Source organism: Cyprinodon tularosa, unplaced genomic scaffold, assembly GCF_016077235.1.
Source record: "Cyprinodon tularosa strain WSP-4 unplaced genomic scaffold, ASM1607723v1 ctg677, whole genome shotgun sequence".
Taxonomy (NCBI): domain Eukaryota; kingdom Metazoa; phylum Chordata; class Actinopteri; order Cyprinodontiformes; family Cyprinodontidae; genus Cyprinodon; species Cyprinodon tularosa.
This window is the reverse complement of record NW_024039426.1, coordinates 669,295-688,786: the sequence shown is the minus strand read 5'-3', so window position 1 is coordinate 688,786 and position 19,492 is coordinate 669,295. Positions and strand designations below refer to the sequence as shown.

The following is a 19,492-nucleotide window of genomic DNA, read 5'->3' as shown; positions in this document are numbered from 1 at the left end:
AAATGAGATCTCCAAAATGTTTCATGTAGTTCTCCTAGACAACTATGAGATCTGTGAGACACCAAAATGAGACTAAGGTTTATTTCTCCTGTGTCTCAGTTTTTTTCCTCTGGAGCAAAAAGATGTACTAAAGCTCCATTTGGTTTCCTTTCAAGTTTCAGAAAAGATCTCAAGCTCAAAGTTAATTCTCAGACTTCCTAAACTTTTGTGTCTCCTTGTGATCTGAAGCAGATAAATCAGACAGCTCTCTATTAACTACATCTAGTCTCATCACATATTTTATGTCTTTTTTGGAAATCATTAAACACAACATTCTTAGAATTGACGCCACATTCAAAACAGCATGCGACTCTGAAATACAGATAGATGTGGATCACCAAAGTGGGGGCACTCTCTACATTTACATATCCAGGATTTTCTTTAGATATTGCTCAGTTGGGCGGTCGTGGCATCGGATGCAGGAGTTTGCCTTCCTCCATCTTTCATTGTCATTATGTCCTTGGACATGTGACTTAAATTGCATGTGAAGAGAACTGATGCTGGTCAGAGGAACCAGTGTTGGTGGTGTATGGCAGCTTCGCTTGTATCAGTGAGCTCCAGGGCAGCTGTGTCTTTAATGTGGTTTGCCATTATGGTGTGTGGTAAGCGAGTGTGTGTGTATGAATGGGTATATTCAGGTTTTGCAAGGTACCTACTATAAATCTCAACTTTGACTTCTATACTGTAATGTTAACATTGCACCCTCCATCCATCCATCTTCTCCCGCTTATTCCATCAGACTCTAGGTGAGGCCGGTTCCTATCTCTGGCATTCTATAGGGGAGAGGCAGGGTACAGCCTGGACAGATCGCCAGTTGTCGCAGGGCAACACAGAGACACACAAAGACACACAACAACGCACACACAAACTCACAGGACAATTCAAAGAAGCCAATTAACCTAGTAATCATGTTTGTGTGCTGCGAAAGGAAGCTGGAGTACCCGGAGAGAACCCTTGTATGCATGGAGAGAACATGCAAACTCCTTGCCGAAATATCCTGGGGTGGGAATCCATTCTGAACAGTGATACAAACTGCACCACCGTGCAGTCTATGTCTGACCTTATTTCTCCTATCAATTTTATGAGAAACACATGAGAAACACTTGGGACAAAATAGAAGCTATACTGAGCCTGAGATGAACTTAAATCTGTCTCATGAGCTAAAGAAGAGCAAGCTTTGAGAAGAAACATTTTCCTCTGGGAATGCAGCATGTGTGGAAAAAAACATACCTCCTCCTGTTTCCTCTCAAGCTCTGAAAACACTGCTGTCGGGGGTGATATGTGATGCACACCTGCAGATGGTGTAAAGGCTGTAAACTGATGGTGGAGGTGCAGAAACATCTCAATGATCTAGAGGTATACTTAAGATTGTGACCTAATGTGATACCCACAGTGGCAGAACGGATGGGAAAGAAGCAGGGGAAAAACTAATGCCATGTATAAAGAGTTTAGAAGTATCATAAATGGCCTGAAACCCCAATGAGGTTACCTAAATTTGCTGTGGTCCCATGATCTTCACATAGTTTAGGACAGTGAGACTGTGGGGCTTTTAATCCGCTGTGTGAGAGGGGGTGGACTGGTGCAGTGGGGTCATTTTTAGTGTTGTCCTGCTTTAGTAAATCTTTTCTTTTTAAATGTACCAATGTCTTCTACTGTAAACAGCTGAAGTACTTATTTATGCATTTGTTTAATTGATTGAAGTCATTCTTCAAAATGTTTTGTCCAGTTTAATATGTCGTATGAAACCAGATTATGGGATATTTATATGAAGCTACATTGTTAACCCTTTCAGCTGCACACCTCCATCCTAGCTTTTCTGTTGCAAAATGTTTAAAGGTCCCCTTTTAGAAACACATGCACTCACACGTGGTTTTCTCCCCCACTGGTTTTACGTGCTTTGTTTAACCAAGTGCAGTTTAAAATAGATTCAAATCTGCTGTGATGTGATTTAATGGTGTATTGACTTGTGCGTGGTTGGCTGACCATGGTTTGAACCAGTCAGTCTGTAATTTTATTGTTATGGTTTTAAGTAGACTGAGAGAAAGATCACATCTGGCTGGAGGCCGTAGTGCAGACATGAAGCAGTTGACTTTAGTTTCACTGTTTGACTTTAGAAACTTTTAATGAACAGCTGCCCTTGACTTTCAATCAGACTTTCATGGGAGCAATTTGGGTATAAAATACCAGAACCCTCCTGAGACTTTTAGGGGTTTAATAGATGGGGACAAATTCCCCTTTATGAACTTATAGAAAATAAAACTGACTAAACCAAAAACTAGTCCAATTTATTGAAAAATAAATATTTTATGCATTTAGTGTCCTCATGAATACAGTTTTTATTTAATAAATAGGTGATCACATGAGCGATCGGATGTAATGAAAGCTTATAGATATAAAAGGTCCTTTCTGTTCTCTTCTGTTCTATACTCATAGCAGCAGCAATCATTTTCTGCCTATCTATCATCAGTCCACCATCTTTTCTGCCATCATCAGTTACAGTAGCAGCAACAGATCCAATCAGGCTCTGTTTAGTAGAGATAATTGTTGATAGAAGGATAATTTGAAAAAAATAAATGGGCACACCTGAGCATCCTCCTCATCACACTTTTATAAAAAACAGAGTGTCTTTAGTCAGAGGCCTTTTCGGGCAGGATGTAATACTGACCCCTACAGGAGATGACTCCTGCCCATGGCAGTCAGCTTCTACCAAAAAAAAAAAAAAAACTGATCCAAGAAACATGCATTATTGTGTACACCATTTAGGTTTCTATGATGATCAATCAAGTGATTTTGTATAAAAGTGAATGAAAACATTTTTGAATTGGTTTTTATGAGTTCTCTTTAGTTGTTCATTATATGAACACAATCTTAAAAATCCAAGAATTTGATGTGTTTTTTTCTTCTTTAAGAAAATGTTTCTCTTTTTTTGTTTTAAAATACCAATGATTCAAATCTCTGTTATGCTTTGTAGTCAGAATCCTTCACAATCAGCATGAAATGAGCTGATCAGACCTTAAAGACAGCAGAGATCTGGATCAGCCATAAACAAGTGCTAATAGTAATTTTCTATTATGGCTTAAACAATTAATTGGATTATTCAATTATTGAAATAATCGTCAACTAATTTAGACTAAATATAGTAATCAGTTTATTGTTAGCTGGAGTATAACAACTGTGAAGTATGCTTTTAGCTGTCAGTGCAACCCACTAAGAGGTGTAATTATACCAACACATTTTGCATTTAAGCTTAAAAACATTTTCATTGCTAGTGTTGCGCCAATGCCTTTTTTGGCTAATACCCGATACCTGGCTATGCAGTATCGACCGATACCGGTACCATACTGATACCATGTGTTTGAAATTGATGTGTGTGTGTGTATACTGTATATGAAGAACTGCATACTACTTGGATGTAAAATAATTGCCATCATGGCTTTTTCAAGCTGCTGCCTACCTTTGTGAAGCAGGAAAAAAACTAAAACAAAGTGAATCCAGTAGAACTTCTTATTGCCTACCTGGAATGGGTGACAATAGTTGAATAAACTTTTGGCTCTCAAAATTGTATCGGTGCCCTCTTTGTTGGTACTCGCTGATGCCAATACCACCAATTTAGTGCAGTATCAGAGCCCTGTCCAATACTGGTAACGCTATCGGTGCAACGCTAGTTTTTACCTGTCCAGTCCTATATCCAGAACCCCTTAAATGGAGAAGTTTTATTTTCACCTGGTTTATTTTGGAGAAAAAAATCTTCTTTAAGGAACATTTTGCTATCCGATAATTAATCGAAAAAATAATCAACAGATTAATCGATTTGCTAAACAATCATTGGCTTCAACCCTAATATGTATAAACATTTTGCATTTAAGAAAAAAAGTTGTTTGTCTGCCAATATGCTCTATCCAGAACTCCTCAAGTGGAAATGTTTTAGTTTCACCTGGTTTAATTTATGTAAAAAATCTTCTTTATGGAACCTTTGGCTATCCCATTATTAATCATTTAATCGAAAAAATTATCTACAGATTAATCAATTTGCAAAATAATCGTTAGTTGCAGCACTAGTCTTTATTGATATCTTTATTGTCAGTTTGAAATATCAACAAAACCCAATTTAGCCACCTCCTTTATTTAGCAAAGATTTTTTTGCAATAATCAATAGATTACTTACTGTCCTTTTGCTTTTATTGCTTATGAAATGGTATTAGTAAGGCAAATTATGTCAGAAAGATTGTTGGTATTATAAAAGTAAGATAAGCTACATCTTTTTGCAGTTTAGTAGCTCAGTCTGCTAAGTTCTCCTTTTCTTCTTTCTTTAGGTGGCAAAGGACGTCTCCATTCGTATCCATAGCCAGCTAGACAGCGTGGAGAAGAAAAGGGGGCGTCTGGAGCAGGAGAACGAAGAGCTAAGAGTCCGGCTGCAGGACCTGGAGGTCGCTAAACAGGTCCTGCAGCAGGAGATGGACAAGGTAGGATTAAATTGTTTCAGCTGGTCCAGAGAAACAACTCCTGCTTTAAGTTACAGTATACACAAGCTGTATATTTTTTTCAGTCCCACTGTCCTTAATCTCCTCTCGTTTGATCCCTGCCCATCCATTTAGTTCATAAAGGTCAGGCAATATGACATATTACTGGTGATTTGCCAAGTGTTTAGGTAAAGAACTGATTTCTTTCAGAGTCATTTATAGACTGTTTCCTGTTAATTTTATTATATGAGTAAAGTTCAACATCTATTTGAGATCAGATCTCAGATTGTCATTTGAGCAACCAGGGTTCATGAGGATCCTGATCTATCGGCCTTTTCATTTAGGTCTGTGGTGCCTGTTTTGTCTCTGAGCCTCGGGGGGGTTCAGGCTCTTATCTCATCTGGTGTTCACTTCATTTCTGCCTCTAAAACTGCTTGAGGGAATTTCTAATTAAACCAAGTGTGTTTAGAATAACACTTTTGTGAAAACCAAAGGGGGGAAATGTGCCGAGGAGCTGCAGCGAAAATAATCCAAACCAAACTGATGTTATGATCTGCTTGAGCTTCGTGCCTTTTTCTGCTTTCCCTTCTGATCATCATAATCTTTTTGAACTGAAGAAAATGTCTCCGTTTAATTTCTTTCCACTTGACATCTCTTTCCCATAACCTCCAATGGCCTGATGGCCCCGGCTGAGGCCCCTGATGTGGGTTAGATTTGGATGGCTGGATAGGTTTCTGGCAGCTGATCTGGGTTTGTTTGCTTTTGTCCTGTTGAACTGTTTGTTCCTTCAATACACTCAGAAGGTTTTATCTTGTGTTTGGCTGCAGGGCAGCTGAGAGGGATACATGTTTTTGTTATTTTATCCTTATTAGCCATCTTCCATCGAACTAAGCTTGGAGTTTAAGCAACAGCAGCGCTAGTTTCAATGTTATAGATGTGTAATAAACTCTTCCCATCACTGGGTATTTAAACATCCTCCCAACAAAGATTTGGACAATGTTTTTATTCAGAGGATCTTCCGGATCCTGGTAATTTCATCCCTTTCTTTCACACTCTTTACCACATTTTCTGGGTCTGAAAATAAAAGATCAAAGTCCATAAATAATGACAGAAGGGTTTTATTTCACTATTCAATATTTCAGCTCACAACATCTTTCTGATTGGGTTTAGTTATATTGAGCTGACAGAACTTCCAGAAGCAATGGTCCTTCTGTGACATTGGGTCAGTGCTTTGCTTTAAAATTAAACAAATTAGGGTTTCAGCTGCTTTACAGCAACTATAGTGGGTCACCTGATGAAGATAACTGCAGCATCCAAGACAGTCTCTCTTTTATGGTGAATTTTAGTGTAAAGGGTGAAAAACACCAACGTTATTCGGGCAACCACTGATTCGATGTGTAAGGCCTCTGTAAGTGTTGGAGTTTTTTTTACATGATCAATTTGATTTCACATTCTGGTTATATTTATCATCCAAAACTGTCTGTGCAAGTTAAATATCATTTAATATTTGGATAGCAAAATGTTTCTTAAAGAAGATTTTTTAACAGAATTTAAACCAGGTGAAGCAAAAACTTTCCCACTTGATGAGTTCTGGATAGGTCGTATTGACTAAAACATATATATATAAATATTTATTTTACAATTTTGGCATAATTACTCGTAGAAGTGGGTCGCTCTGTCAGCTAAAGGCATGTTTTAGAGTCTCTATACTCCAGTTAATGATTAATCGATTGCTAATTAGTTGGTGATTATTTAAATAATTGATTAATCATGATTAATTGCTTCACCCCTAGTTAAATGGCTTCTTCAGACTCATTGATATAGAAACTACAAGGCTGAAGAAACTGATTTGTAGGTTTTTCTATCCATTGAGGCTAGTTGTTGACTGCTGATTTGTTTTTTTTTGTTTTTTCTTTAATCGAATTTTGTGACTCAGCTGTTTTATTCCACAAGTTGATTTTCTGCTCTGTTGAGCCAAAGTATAAAATCCCTTCCAAAAAGGAAGCTCTTGCCCTCCTTACTCTGATAATGATTAATCAGATTTCGTGTTCAATGAATATCTCGCTCATTAGTCTTTAACGTCGGGATAAACTCTGCAGCAACAACGCTCCTCGAAGCTGTTCAACTTTTCCAAATTTTTCCTCTTATTAACTTAAATTTAAAAATAGTTTGGGGGGAATATTACAAAGCAACTAAAAGCTACAAAGCGATTAAAAAGTTTTGCATAATTATGAAGTGGAAGAAAAACTAAAAACCGTTTATGTTGTCTTTGCTTTAAGGATTTGGAACAATTGGGTGAAATTGCTCCACTTGAAATTCAATGTAGAGCATTAGTGGGCTTTAGTTTTCAAATCCTGTCCCTGATTCTCAGTCTATTTATAAGCGCTTTGACTAAGGCTTTAATTTAAGTCCAAACGAGGGTTAAGCAAGAAAAGATTGGGATCCACTGAGTTAATTTAAGGCCAAGAAGTTGAATTTCTGTCTCATCTGGTATCTTCCTCCATGTTTGCTATGTTCCAAATCAACAGGACTTCTTAAGCCCTTTTTTCTACACCTAGACGTTTTTTTAAGTATCGCATTAGAGGAGCATGAGGGAAACATCAAACTTTAAATGGTTTGCATTGTCGTTTGCAATGCGTTTTGAATCTTTTGAAAAAATAAAAAGTTAAATGAGCATAAGAGGAAAGGGAAACACGTATGTAAAATCAGTTCTCATTTAGTGAATGTTTACCTCACTTGACTGATCAGCTGATTGAAATCATGGGTGATTTGCATGTTAAAGCAATGATACAACCAGACTGAGAACTCTTTTCTCTGGGATTTTCCACATTGGTCATGCGTGAAACAACAACTGAAGTTTCTTCTACTTCTTCTTCTACCTCTATTTATTGTGTTGCATGCCGGAATAGCCGGGGTATTGAGTAGTCAGATGCATCTGAGTGTTGGTTCATACGGTGTGACGGCATACATTGCAAGCTATGAACTGTTGAATTCGTAAAAATTTGAGTTGGGGCTCTGAGCAAAGATGGAAAATATGGCACAGTGAATCCTTGGCCCTATTGTTCAGCCTTTCAGTTTTTATTAACAAGTCAACTTTTCTCTGCCTTGTGCATCTTCAGATAATAGAATATCTCTCTGTCTTTAGTCAGACTGGTCTGTAAGAGGACTGACCTAGGAACTAAAACAAAAACAGTAAAAGGGCAGATAACATCGCTATGTTTTGGAAACAAGGAGAGATGAGGGACAGACATTAATGCACAGAGATTAGTGTAATAAGGAGAATTAAAAAAGCCACATGTGAACACTAGTGTGATGTAAGCACTCAGACAATGGAGGTCTTAAATTTCTCAGCTGTGAGTCTGGTTGTTGAATTATTGACTACGTAGCTGCTGCAGCCCACAGTCTGCGCTGATATCGATATTCTTTAAAAAGCAGAGGCATGCAGGGCTGGAGCTGCACCTTTATGCCTCTGCTGTAAGCTGCCAGTGTTATACTGAGGAACAGGATAGACTGTAAAAAAGGGGCATGTCTGCAGAACTAAGGCTTTTGATGAATTAGTCCATATAAAGCGGATTCCTCTGCCGAGTTACTCACCTTGCATTGGGATCTGTGATCTTCGGCTGTATCTTCTATATGGAGTGCTCTTGGTTCTGGAGGAGATGAGCTGCAAAGCACTGTGATGCAAGCAGGATTCTGTCATGTTTCTTTTAAGACGCTTAAGTTTTAGATCTTAACATATAATTTAAATAATGTTGAAAGTTAGAACTGCATCATCCATATCTGAACACTGACCTCCTGTCATGTAAAGCACACATTATCAATAATGATTTCAATTAAACTGACACTGTTTTCTGCTCCTCGTTTTCTCCGTCCCTGTTTCTCCTTCCTCCCATCCCTCAGCCACAGCTCCCCTGTGTTCTTTTAATTTATTTCTCCCCATTTATCATCTCCTCCCTATTCTCTCACCCTCTCCTCCTCCTGCCGTCTCCCCCACAGAGACGTGCAGGAATGCTGAAGTAGGGCTTTTAATTTCTCGCTCCCTCCTTTCCCTTCAAATCCATCTCGCGTCCATCTCCTCCTTCACCTTCCATCCCTCCATCATACCAAGGCTGTCACTCAATCATTCTCTTCCTCCATCCTGTTTTCTCATCTGCCCTTCCTGTTCTGAAAGCATCGATCTACTCCAGCTTAGGGTGACCTTTGGAGGTGGCAAGGTGGGGTTTGATGATGGGATGGATGCGCTTCATTACAACAGGATGAGAGTAGGAAGAGAAAAAGGGTGATAGGACTCAACAGAGGCACATTTTTTTTGGTAGTTTGTCCTTTAGATACGAAGCAGAGGCATAGAAAATCCCAGAGATACAGAAAGTAAAACTGAATTCATATTAATGGAGAAGCTCCCAAATGTCATGTTGTCGCTCCAAGCTTGCCTCTGCTCTGCTTCAAGGCTGGTTTGTTTATGTTTGAAGCCATCTCTCCTCTGGCTTCTCTTTCACTTCAGTTAGTCGCAGTGTCTTTTATAAACACACCAAAGAACACGATAGACTGAGTTTTCTGGTGAGTTTCAGCTCCATCAAAGCAGCGAGCAGAAGAAAAAGTGTCATCAATTTTGATATGATCTTGAAATGACATGATTTAATAAACTGATCAGAACCGGATCTGCTTGGTTTTCTTTGTGCAGAACGTAGATGCATCCATTGATGTGAACTGGGGCAACAAAAGTTGAAAAGTTGAATTGAATCAAATTTATTGTTTTGTTTTATTTCATTCTTTATTTATGCAAAGAATTTTCTGAGAAAAACAGTCCCATTTACAAAAGAGATCTGTTACATTAACTGTAATAATATAAGGAAAGTAATAATACTAAAATAAAAGTAATAAAACAAATAGAATACAATACAGTAAATACTTCTGAAGATAAGAACCATAAAACATTAGCTGGATTTTCACTGAAAACAAGAAGTAGTTTCTCCAAATAAATTTACCAATCTTTTTATTAATATTTTAAATCCCCTGCAAATAGTGATGAAACTGGAGGGCTTTTACTCTGCTTGCTTTGTGGTTTGGTTTTCTGGCTCTCAGGTATTAATGTTTAATGAGTGTAAAGAAGATGCACCAAGAAAATATTGTGCTTCCAGAGTTGCATCGACCCCGTCCTGTGTCTGTTATGCGATTGTGCAGACGACTCAGATACAGGCAGGTAAACGGGAAATCAAAGCTGGAGGATGAATCTAAAGGACCACAAACAAACATACTGAGCAGGAACATGGAGGGAGGAACCAGGAGAAACTGGATGAACCAGAAGTGTGGTCTGAGGAGAGGCAAACACTGGGAGAAGATAGATGGGAGACTCATCCACAGAGCAACAATCCAGAGACAAAGAGACTTTGATGGGATGAAGGGTTGAGCAGAAGCAAAACAAGCAGAGACAAAACCACAACAATAAAAAAAAAAACAGATAGCTGACTATAACAATGACTCAAACCTGCAACCAAGAGACAAAAAAAAAAAACTCAAACAGAAAACCGGAAGTAAGAGAAAAGAAAGGGCCGGATTAACCTAAATAGAACAAGAAAATGCAACTCAAGAAGTTGAAATACATAGGGAGGCTATCAGCAATGCTGAGACAAGATGGCAGCTATTTCAGACTGCTACTTAAAGAGAGAGCAGCATTTTCAACTGGAAACAGGAAGGATGAACAACAAAGCTTTACTGTTTCATCATTTGTTAGTTAAACCCCCGACTGCTGCTGGAAACGATGGCAGCTTTCAGAAAATCTCAGAGTAATGAAGGGATCTACATCCTTTTTTGAAACACAAAGGAAAACTGCTGCCGGAAGCTTAGCATGCTAACCATGAGTCGCTAATATAAGACTGTTTAAATGCCAACTTCCACAATTATTTGGTTATTTAAAGTATTTAAACCTTGTCTTGAAGTGATTCCTCTTTCTCACTGCTAAACGCGTAAAGTCTATAAAATATTTAAAATGCAATAAATACCAACCCTTAACCCCTTGAACCCTACGGACCCACCGGCGGGTCCAGCTGCTATATGACCTCGTAATTTTACCAAACCCCCAGTATTGATGTAAAAAACATATTTGGCACAGTTTGGTGACATTTATGGATAAATGTGCCAAACTGGCCCCTCCGCCTAAGAAATTTCTCACTAATACCATTCTAAAATAAATATGATTCATCTGACAGTCCAAATTTGGTATATTTTTACACAACATTTAGATTTGAAAGTCTGTACTATTTTTTGTGGTATAAATAATATTTTGGTAGTGTTTTGCAATGTTTATTTCAAAGAAAATTTTGGCGAGGTTCAAAAAATGCAAAATATTTTGTATTTTGTCCCTAATATTTCAGGCAGGGTCAAAGCTACAATGGTGCTGACACCAGAAAACCATTCTATGACATCTTACCTTTACAGACGTACCAAAAGTTTCTTCTTAAATCTAATAGCTTTGAGGCTATAAGTTATTTACTTTTGTGTGTTTTTGTCAGGCAGAAATTTATTTATACCCCCTTAGGGTGTAAGAGGTTAAAGAGAAATTGGTTTTAAGTTGAGGTTAGCAGACTAGACTGTCTACAAACCAGAAATCAGCCTCAGTAATGTGATAATTTTATCTCCAACAAACTAATCCCTGACTTACAGATAAGGAAGGCAGCTGATTGCTTCACGTTTAAACATCTACTCTTTAAAACGAGATATTTATATTCAATTTAATTCCATTCAGTTTATTTCTATAGCACCAAGTCATAACACATGTCATCTTAAGGCACTTTACAGTTCACCAGGTCATACAGTCAAATTGATTCAAAGTTTTCCATCTAAAAAAAATCAGTTTATTGCATCGACTCATTGACTGGAATGCAATCCCTCACACTAAGCATGCTTGTAGCGACAGTGGAGAGGAAAAACTCCCTTTTAACAGGAAGAAACCTCCAGCAGAATCAGGCTCAGTGTGAGACTGGGGTTCAAGGGGACAGAAGCAGAGATACAAAAGGCGACTGTAAAAGGCGGCCCCGTCCAGGAAACACACAGCCAGGCGGACGAACTCCGAGCCAACTCCCATGTCAGAGGATGAAGAGAGCACATCCAGTTAGTCACAGTCAGAAAAACAGGAATACACTGAAAAAACAGGCCGATCTCCACCATCTATAAACAAAGCTGTTGATGGCAGCAGCACAGCTGATATTTCTCTCCAGGATGGTGTCACAGCCAAACAGGAGCAGACTGTTGATAAAAAAAAAAGTTATATATAAATATTTCTTTTAAATGTTGGTATAATTACTCGTGGAAGTGGGTCACTCTGTCAGCTAAAGGCATAGCAGACAGCTGCTATGAGAAAAAGCAGAGAAAGCAGAACGTTAGAGACTGAACTAACAGATTCTGCAGAGTGGGAGAATAGAGATAGAATGAAGCAGAATGAGGAAATTTGGGTCCCTATTTTAAAAGGTTTTTATAGAAAAATTAACTTAAAAAGGCCTCTAAACACTGACAAAGTGGGATTTTATAATGATGAAGGCTAAAAGAGGAGGAGATATCATCACAACTATTATCATAATAATAACTGTGGATAAAATAGAGGTTAAAAAAAACTCTTCTCTCTTCTATCTTGAGTCCTGTTCCTCCCTCATGTGTCCTCTCTCCAGCTGTTGTTTCTCTCAGAGGTAGACACTGAATCTCTAAACCTCACTGCAGATTTCTCAAGCATTTATTTCCCCTGAAGGTCATTTAAGAACCTTCCTCTTTGTCTAAATGTGTTTTTGTGACCATGATGTATAATGAATCTGCTTGAGGTTGGGAGTTGTTTCTAGCAGTTAAAACCCACACATAAACAAAATGATAATTCATGCTTATATTTTTATTTAATGGTGTTTTATGGGAACATTAGATAAGCGTTCGCTGTCCTTGGAAAGAACCAAAGCAAAGTGTAAATGTTGATGCTTATAGTGTCTACAGTCAACAGTTACATCTAGTGGAGCTAAGACGTAAAGTTTGGACATGACTTTTGTGTCTTCGTACCTTTCTGTTGATTGCTTTTTAAAAGCCTCCTTCCTTCGCTTAAAGCTCTGGCCAAATGCTAAAGGAAGCTGTTCCCTGCTGTTCCTGACTTTCAGGAAGTGCTGCCCTTTGTTTGCAGGGAGCCGAGGGATGTGGGGCAGGACTGGCTGGAGACTTGAGGTGTGTGTTTGTGCTTGTGTCTCTGTAGGTCTGCCACTGTCCCACATGATAGCAGGGGGAAAATATTATGTAAGGAGTTAAAGGTTGAGTTGAAACCTTCATTAACCTAAAGGTACAAGGACATTATTCGGGCCCTGTTAGTGATTCCACTAGCACCTCCTTTTAAGGCAAATTTCTGTACTCTATTGGGTTTTATTTGCTGAATTTGTTCTGAAGCTTGTTAAAAACATTAAAACACATGAGAGGACCTCAATGCATTAAGACATCTAGATGTCGAATGGAGCTTTAATTTGAAGAGGAAAATCTACAAACTGCAAACCGCAGTGATTGTTCTTAAAAAAAAAATTTTTAAAAACAGTGTAGCCATAATCCCGTAGGTTTCCTTAAGATCACACGAAGCATAATTTATCTTTTATATTAGTCACATATCACATAAAGCACCAGTTCTCCTCCTAGAACCATCGTAAACTCATCTTTAATATTTTCTGTTGATTAGGGCTGTAACTAACCATTATTTTGCATATAGATTAATCTGTCAATTATTTGTCCAATTTATCGATTAATAATCAGATAGTAAAAGGTTCCTTAAAAAAGATTTTTTACTAAATTAAACCAGGTGAAACTGAACTCCTCCACTTGAGGAGTTCTGGATAGAATATATTGACAGAAAAAAACTTAAATGCAAAATGTTTATACATTTGTTTTACAGTTTCGAATATAATTACTCCTCTAAGTGAGTCACTCTGTCAGCTAAAGACATGTTTTACAGTCTATATACTCCATTTAATGATTAATTGATTACTAAATCAGTTGACTATTATTTCCATAATTGATTAATCACGATTAATCTGATTAATTGTTTCAGTCCTACTGTGGATTAAAGTCAGATAGTTCAGAAACATCCACAGCTTGAATTTAAGTTAAAATGTTTAAAAAAGCTTCACCATGACTACAGTTATAGTAGGTTTTAGTATTTTAATATAAATAACTTTTTATATAAATAACCTAAAGCAGACTTACTGTAGCAAAAGAGAACTTATCATGATAGGCGATGATGTTTTTTGTGGTTTAGGGATTCTTTTAATGAGCATCAAACATTTGGTGTTGGAACCAGGCAACATGCGCTCCAGCAGGGCGTTCTGAATCTTCTACAGATCTGTGCAGGTGATGTACCTCCACCGTACGCCGTCTGTTTTCCCTGCTTCCCTCTGAGTGCTCCTCTCTATACTTTCTCCAAAAGCACCAAAAAACATCATAGAGATCTATCTGACGGAAATGAAAGCACTGTTTACTACAGAGACACAAGTTTGGTTAAAATGGGTCAGAGCATCAAAGTGGTCTGGGTTTAAACTTGGCTTTATGTGGGTCAAAATGATTGATTAGCCTTAGAAGAGGGACATTAGGGATGCTGAAACCAAACGAAAAAGTTAAAGAAAGAGAACTGTTAGTGAGACAAGCTGTTTGTGCTGTTTTAAAAATGGTGGAGAAATTAACCCCAGAGCCCAACAGGAATGTAAAAAGGAGAGAAGCACATAAAGGACAAATGCTTCAAAAGAAAGAGGAGGAGAACCAGAGGGAAGACGAGGGGAATCGTGCCAGAGGAGTTTCTGGGTCGATCCCAGCTTCACAGGTACTGCTGGGAGAGACAGCCGTTTGCCGTGTGCAACACAAACATACATGTACTCATATTCTAACACAGGATGTAGGTGAGCAGAAAGCCATGGGGGAATTCAGAGGCCTTATAGATCAGAATGGAGAGAGGCACAGAAAGAAGAAGAGCAAGAGCAAACCCAAGAGCAATGCATCACTTTTTTCCTCTTTATATCAAAAAGGGACGCAGATATTTACCGAATGCTGCATGTCACCTTCATAAGAAAAAAAGGGAAATAATTGTCAGTTTAGCAGAGAAAGTGGTAAACAGATTAAATTAGACCTTTATGGATCGGGCTGCTGCTGCTAATTTATGCAGCCTTGATTGTCAACCTTTGACCCAAATGTCAATGTTTTTAATTCACTGAATAATAAAAATGTTTTGGCAGTTACAGTGACATGTTTACTTGTTTCTGTTTTTCTGATTTCAAAGCTTTGTTAATAGGGGGAGGATGCTTTGTTTACACAAATGCAGATGTGGTGTAACAGATACTTTATCTGGGACTAAATTCAGAGCTTGTAATGGTCCCTCTGAAATGTTGAATTTGTTAAGACACTTTCAAACCAATCAGGATGTATTATTGATTAAAAACCAATTTGCCCAAGCTTGAACATTTCCAGGTGTTGATTCCATATTTACACCTGATCTCAAGATTTTTAGGTGCACCAGTCCCTCCTGCAGCATGATGCAGTCGCCTCAGTACTACACTGTAGGGATGATGTAGGACTTGCCAGCTTCCCCCCTCCTGTCCCATGATACATTGCTGTTATTAGGCCTAGATTGGATCTTCAAAAACTGGTCTTTAAGCCGTCTGTGTCTGCAAACAGGACTCATCCCACTCGGTTTCAGCTTCAGCAAGCATTAGTGTCATGATGTCACACATGGGAGCTGTGTGCTTGATTTTCTGTCCACTTCTATCTGCAACTTCTTTCTTCAGCTTTAAAGCAAAATAACCAAACTTTTAAAAACATTGCTAAGAAATAAGCCGTCTTGTTATTCTTGCTTCTAATGAGTTAAAATACATTGAGCAAACATTTGTCATCAGCTCTATATTACAGTACATCCATATGGGTTTTTGTTCTTTTTATGCAGCTCGGTTCTATTGCATTGCAAAGGTAAAAAAGATTATAATTTACAGAAATATTAGAAAAATCTCTGTAGACATAAACCTAGGCAGATATCAGCGATTTAATTTTATAAATGGTTTACAGGAAACACTTTTTACCCATGCTGGGTGATAGAGAGGGACCAGTATTGTCTCAGGTGCAGCAGGAGTGTCAGCAATCTACCCAGGCTGTAGCCAGAGGCAGCGGGGGGCACTGCTGGAGTGATTCAAGATTGTTGGCCTTCACAAAAGAAAGAGACAAAGAAATACTGCAGGTAATTTAAAGCTCCGGCCCATAGGGAGCAAAGAGAGGGGAAAAAACCTAACAAAGAAAGAACAGCTAACATGAAGAAACAGATAATCTGGGATCCTAAATTATAAGAACAAAGGACTAAATATAAAGAAAATTAGGATTTCAAGTACAGGCTGGGCTGGAGGACAAAAAGCTTTGGTAACTAAATACAGGTTTCTTAAAAAGACACGGATAAGAGAATCAAACTTAATCAGAACCGCATTTAATGAGTGATGGAAATAATTATTGATCATAATGTCATATAAATTATGATTTAAAAAAAATATTCATAATAATCCTTATTTTTTAATTTTTGCCTCAAAAAATCCTGCAATTCACAAGTTTTAAGGTTATAAAAACAATGTACTTTCCTATCATTGAGGAAACGCTACACTACGTGTTTTAGTCATGGTATTAGTTTTTCCTATAATAGTGCTTTATTTATACTTAATCATTAGTTTCTTAAATAAATAAAAAAACATATAAAATGTTTTCTCATGAAGATTGTCGAGGGTAATTTCATGCCTCACTGGCTGAAAGCTGGTCGAATTACTGATGGAGGAGCTGAGCAGTGACTGAGATCACATAGGAGGGGAAGACCAGAGGGCACAAATAAGAAGAATAGAGGGAGGATGGATGCTGGGATGGATCCACACCATTCAGTCCTGCAGGGAGATCAGATGGAGGGGAACACCACAACTGTTCTTTTATTTATTTATTTATTTCCTTCCACCATGTTTCTTGGATTATGATGGTTTACCTCCTGTAAAAAAAACACCTGCTTGTTCAGTGTTTCACCCCCACTGAATGGTTGGTTCTGCAGTTGTTTAATTAAGAAATATATATATATATATATATATATATATATATATATATATATATATATATATATATATATATATATATATTGCATATGTTTGTTGGTGAATAATGTTATTAAGCATAATAGTCAATAGGGTTGGGTAAAAAAATCTATTTAATCGATTTTGGATCGATTCCTTTACATTTTTGCAAAATCGATGTCTAGGGAATGAGATTGATTACTTTTATAGTGACGCGGGTGACGTTCACATTCAAATGAGCGGGAAAGATGCGCTCAGGATGACTTCAAGCCAGACAGCTGCAAATATAGCCAATAGGTTGACTGAAGACATTAACAAATGGGGGCTGAGCAGCAAACACCCTGTAGTTGTTACAGACAACGCAGCAAATATGGTTTGTCATGCAGCTGACACTCTGCTGAGTCCCCTCTGTTGACACTTCACTTTTTCACTTTTCACAAATAAGTTTGCACTTAACACATCTCAAGATTAAACTGTCTGATTTACAAGTTTGCACTTGGTGTTTAATATGGCAGGAAAAAATAAAATACATGAGCGTTTTGAAACACAGTTGAGCCACTTTCATTATTGTAAAAACAGATTGATTCGAAATTAATCGATTTAGAAATTAGTGAATCAAAATCAAATCGATTCAGGACTTTGGTGAAACTACCCAGCCCTAATAGTCAGTAGTGTTACCTTGACTACAGATCGATGGGAAAAAAAAAAAATGGAGACCTTTTTTGCTGCTTGGCTGTAAAGAGAAATGACAACTGACGTGCTTAAAGCTTCCAAACACATTGTTCTCTGAGCAGGATCCCTGGCCGGATTGAGAGCCATTAAAAGCAGCTATAAAACACAGAGTACAGTAAGTGTTCCACTCTGTCTGCAGCCCGCTTTGTGTGAATGCTAATGCATTCCCAGGGAATGAATCTCCGTGAGCAGCTGCTTCAGCTTTTGACAGATTCTCCAGAATGTTAACTGGATTCTACTTTCAAGGATCATTTACTTTTTGTTTTTACCGTTCCTTAAAATAAGATTTGTTTAACTTAACCGCTTTTCAAACTTGGGAAAAGACTTTCGCTGACAGAGAACATGTGCATGAACATTTTAGGTATTTTTCTGTGTCATATTGTCAGCTTAACAATACTTCAGCACCAGCTCAAATGTTAGCAAATGTCAGGTATAATTTTCTTTGCAGCTGCTGGGTTTTCAAATGCCACCCTGAAAGACACATCCAGAGGCAAGAAAGGCTTTCATGACTTCAAATCGGAAGTGAAATGATCATTTCTATTATGTTTTTACAGTTAAAAGTCTGTGGCATTTTTACATATTCAGCCCTTTTACTCTAAAGCTTCATAAACAAATCGAGCAACCGCCTTTAGAAATCCCCACATACTAAACAGTCTGCATATGGGAAATGAAAGGTAATGGCAAAATAAAAAAAAATGTGGCTAAAAATTACCACTGCATATCATCCTCATGGAGAAGCAGGATGGTGGTGGTATCATGCTGTGGGCATGCACTGATACTTCACAGACTTATATCTGATTTAGTTTTATGCCGGAATAAAAAAATCAATCAATCCATGAAACAAAGGCTGTTTGAGAATGCAGAGCACTTCATTTTCAAGCTAGATAAGGACATTAGCTCGTTCTTAACATGATATAATGCTTAAGGTTTAACTGGTGTGAATACCATTGGAATAAAAGTGAGTTGATGTCAAGTCAGCTTGAGCCCAGGAGGATAAATACAGAGAAGGTAGTGAGTTGACAGAAATCGGTTCAGGCAGGGAGAGAAATGAGCAAATGTAGGGGAAGGGAGGGAGGACAACTGTCTCTCTCACCCCTTTTAAAGGTTTAGAGCTTTTTAAAAGCAAATGCTGATTTTCTCACCTGTGGGGAGAAACTGGGGTTTAGCTGCAATGTCTGCAGGGAATCGTTGTGGGTGGAGATAAACACCAACAACAAAGGGGTTTACTGTACTCCATGTGTCTGTTGTGTTTCTATAGTGATGGTAGGATCATTTTTGATAATGTAATGTCGGTTCTGCCCCTAAATGTGTGTTTTCCTTTTAATTGTTGCTATAGTGTTAGGAGGCTCTGAGCTCATGAATTATAATATTGTCTGTAAGCAGATGTTGTTTTGGGTGTAAATAAATGGCGGTGCGTCACTGCTCTCATGCTGGTGAAAACGTGAAACATTTTCAAACAGCAGCGAGCGACGCGTCTCAGAGGAAAAGGAACAAAATCGTGGATAAAAGAAGAAAAACAGCAGCTGTATGTTTCAGCTGCAGTCAGTCACAAACAACACAGGTAGACATTTGTTTCCAAGACATCAAAAAATATGTTTGCAAAAGGGAACATATTTTTTACTTTCTCTCTTTGCTAGAGATACACCCATGAGGGAATTGAGGTTTCCCAAAAATTAGACCCACTGATGATTCTATTTCCTGTAAGAACAATTAAAAAACACCCAAGTAACTCTTTGTATTCCATGCATAAACCCAAAAAAACAAAAAACCCAAATAAAATAATTTTTCATAATGAAATGAAAAATAGATGTTGTGAAAAAGACCTAAAAAGCTGACTAACAGTTTAGATAATTATATACATCTATTTAGAAAATCTTCTCAGATATTTTTTATGTTATGACAAAGTTTTTTTAAGAATATAAAGAACATAAATCCAGATCCGCTGTTAACATCAATTGTTGGAAAAAAAAAAAAAAAAAAAATTATATATATATATATATATATATTTATCTATATTTAATTTCCCTTTTTTGATGAAGGATTTTTTAAAATTTATTTAACTGAATTGAATAAACACTTAATTTGAAAACCATTTACTTTTTGCATGACAAACTCGCAGCACTATTCATTTTATGATTGATAAAGTAAAGAGCTACAAACATTACATAAAGGCTTGAA

At 37.6% G+C, this 19,492-nt stretch overlaps 1 protein-coding gene across 3 annotated transcripts in view; it reads left to right on the top strand.

Moving 5' to 3' along the window:
• Positions 1–19,492, top strand: part of soga1 (suppressor of glucose, autophagy associated 1) — a 114,893-nt gene that overhangs the window by 27,930 nt on the left and 67,471 nt on the right. For all 3 annotated transcript variants that reach the window (XM_038267544.1, XM_038267543.1, XM_038267542.1), the window contains exon 4: positions 4,353–4,502. In XM_038267544.1, the coding sequence (XP_038123472.1) occupies positions 4,353–4,502 (150 nt within the window). The remainder of the gene's footprint in view (positions 1–4,352; positions 4,503–19,492) is intronic.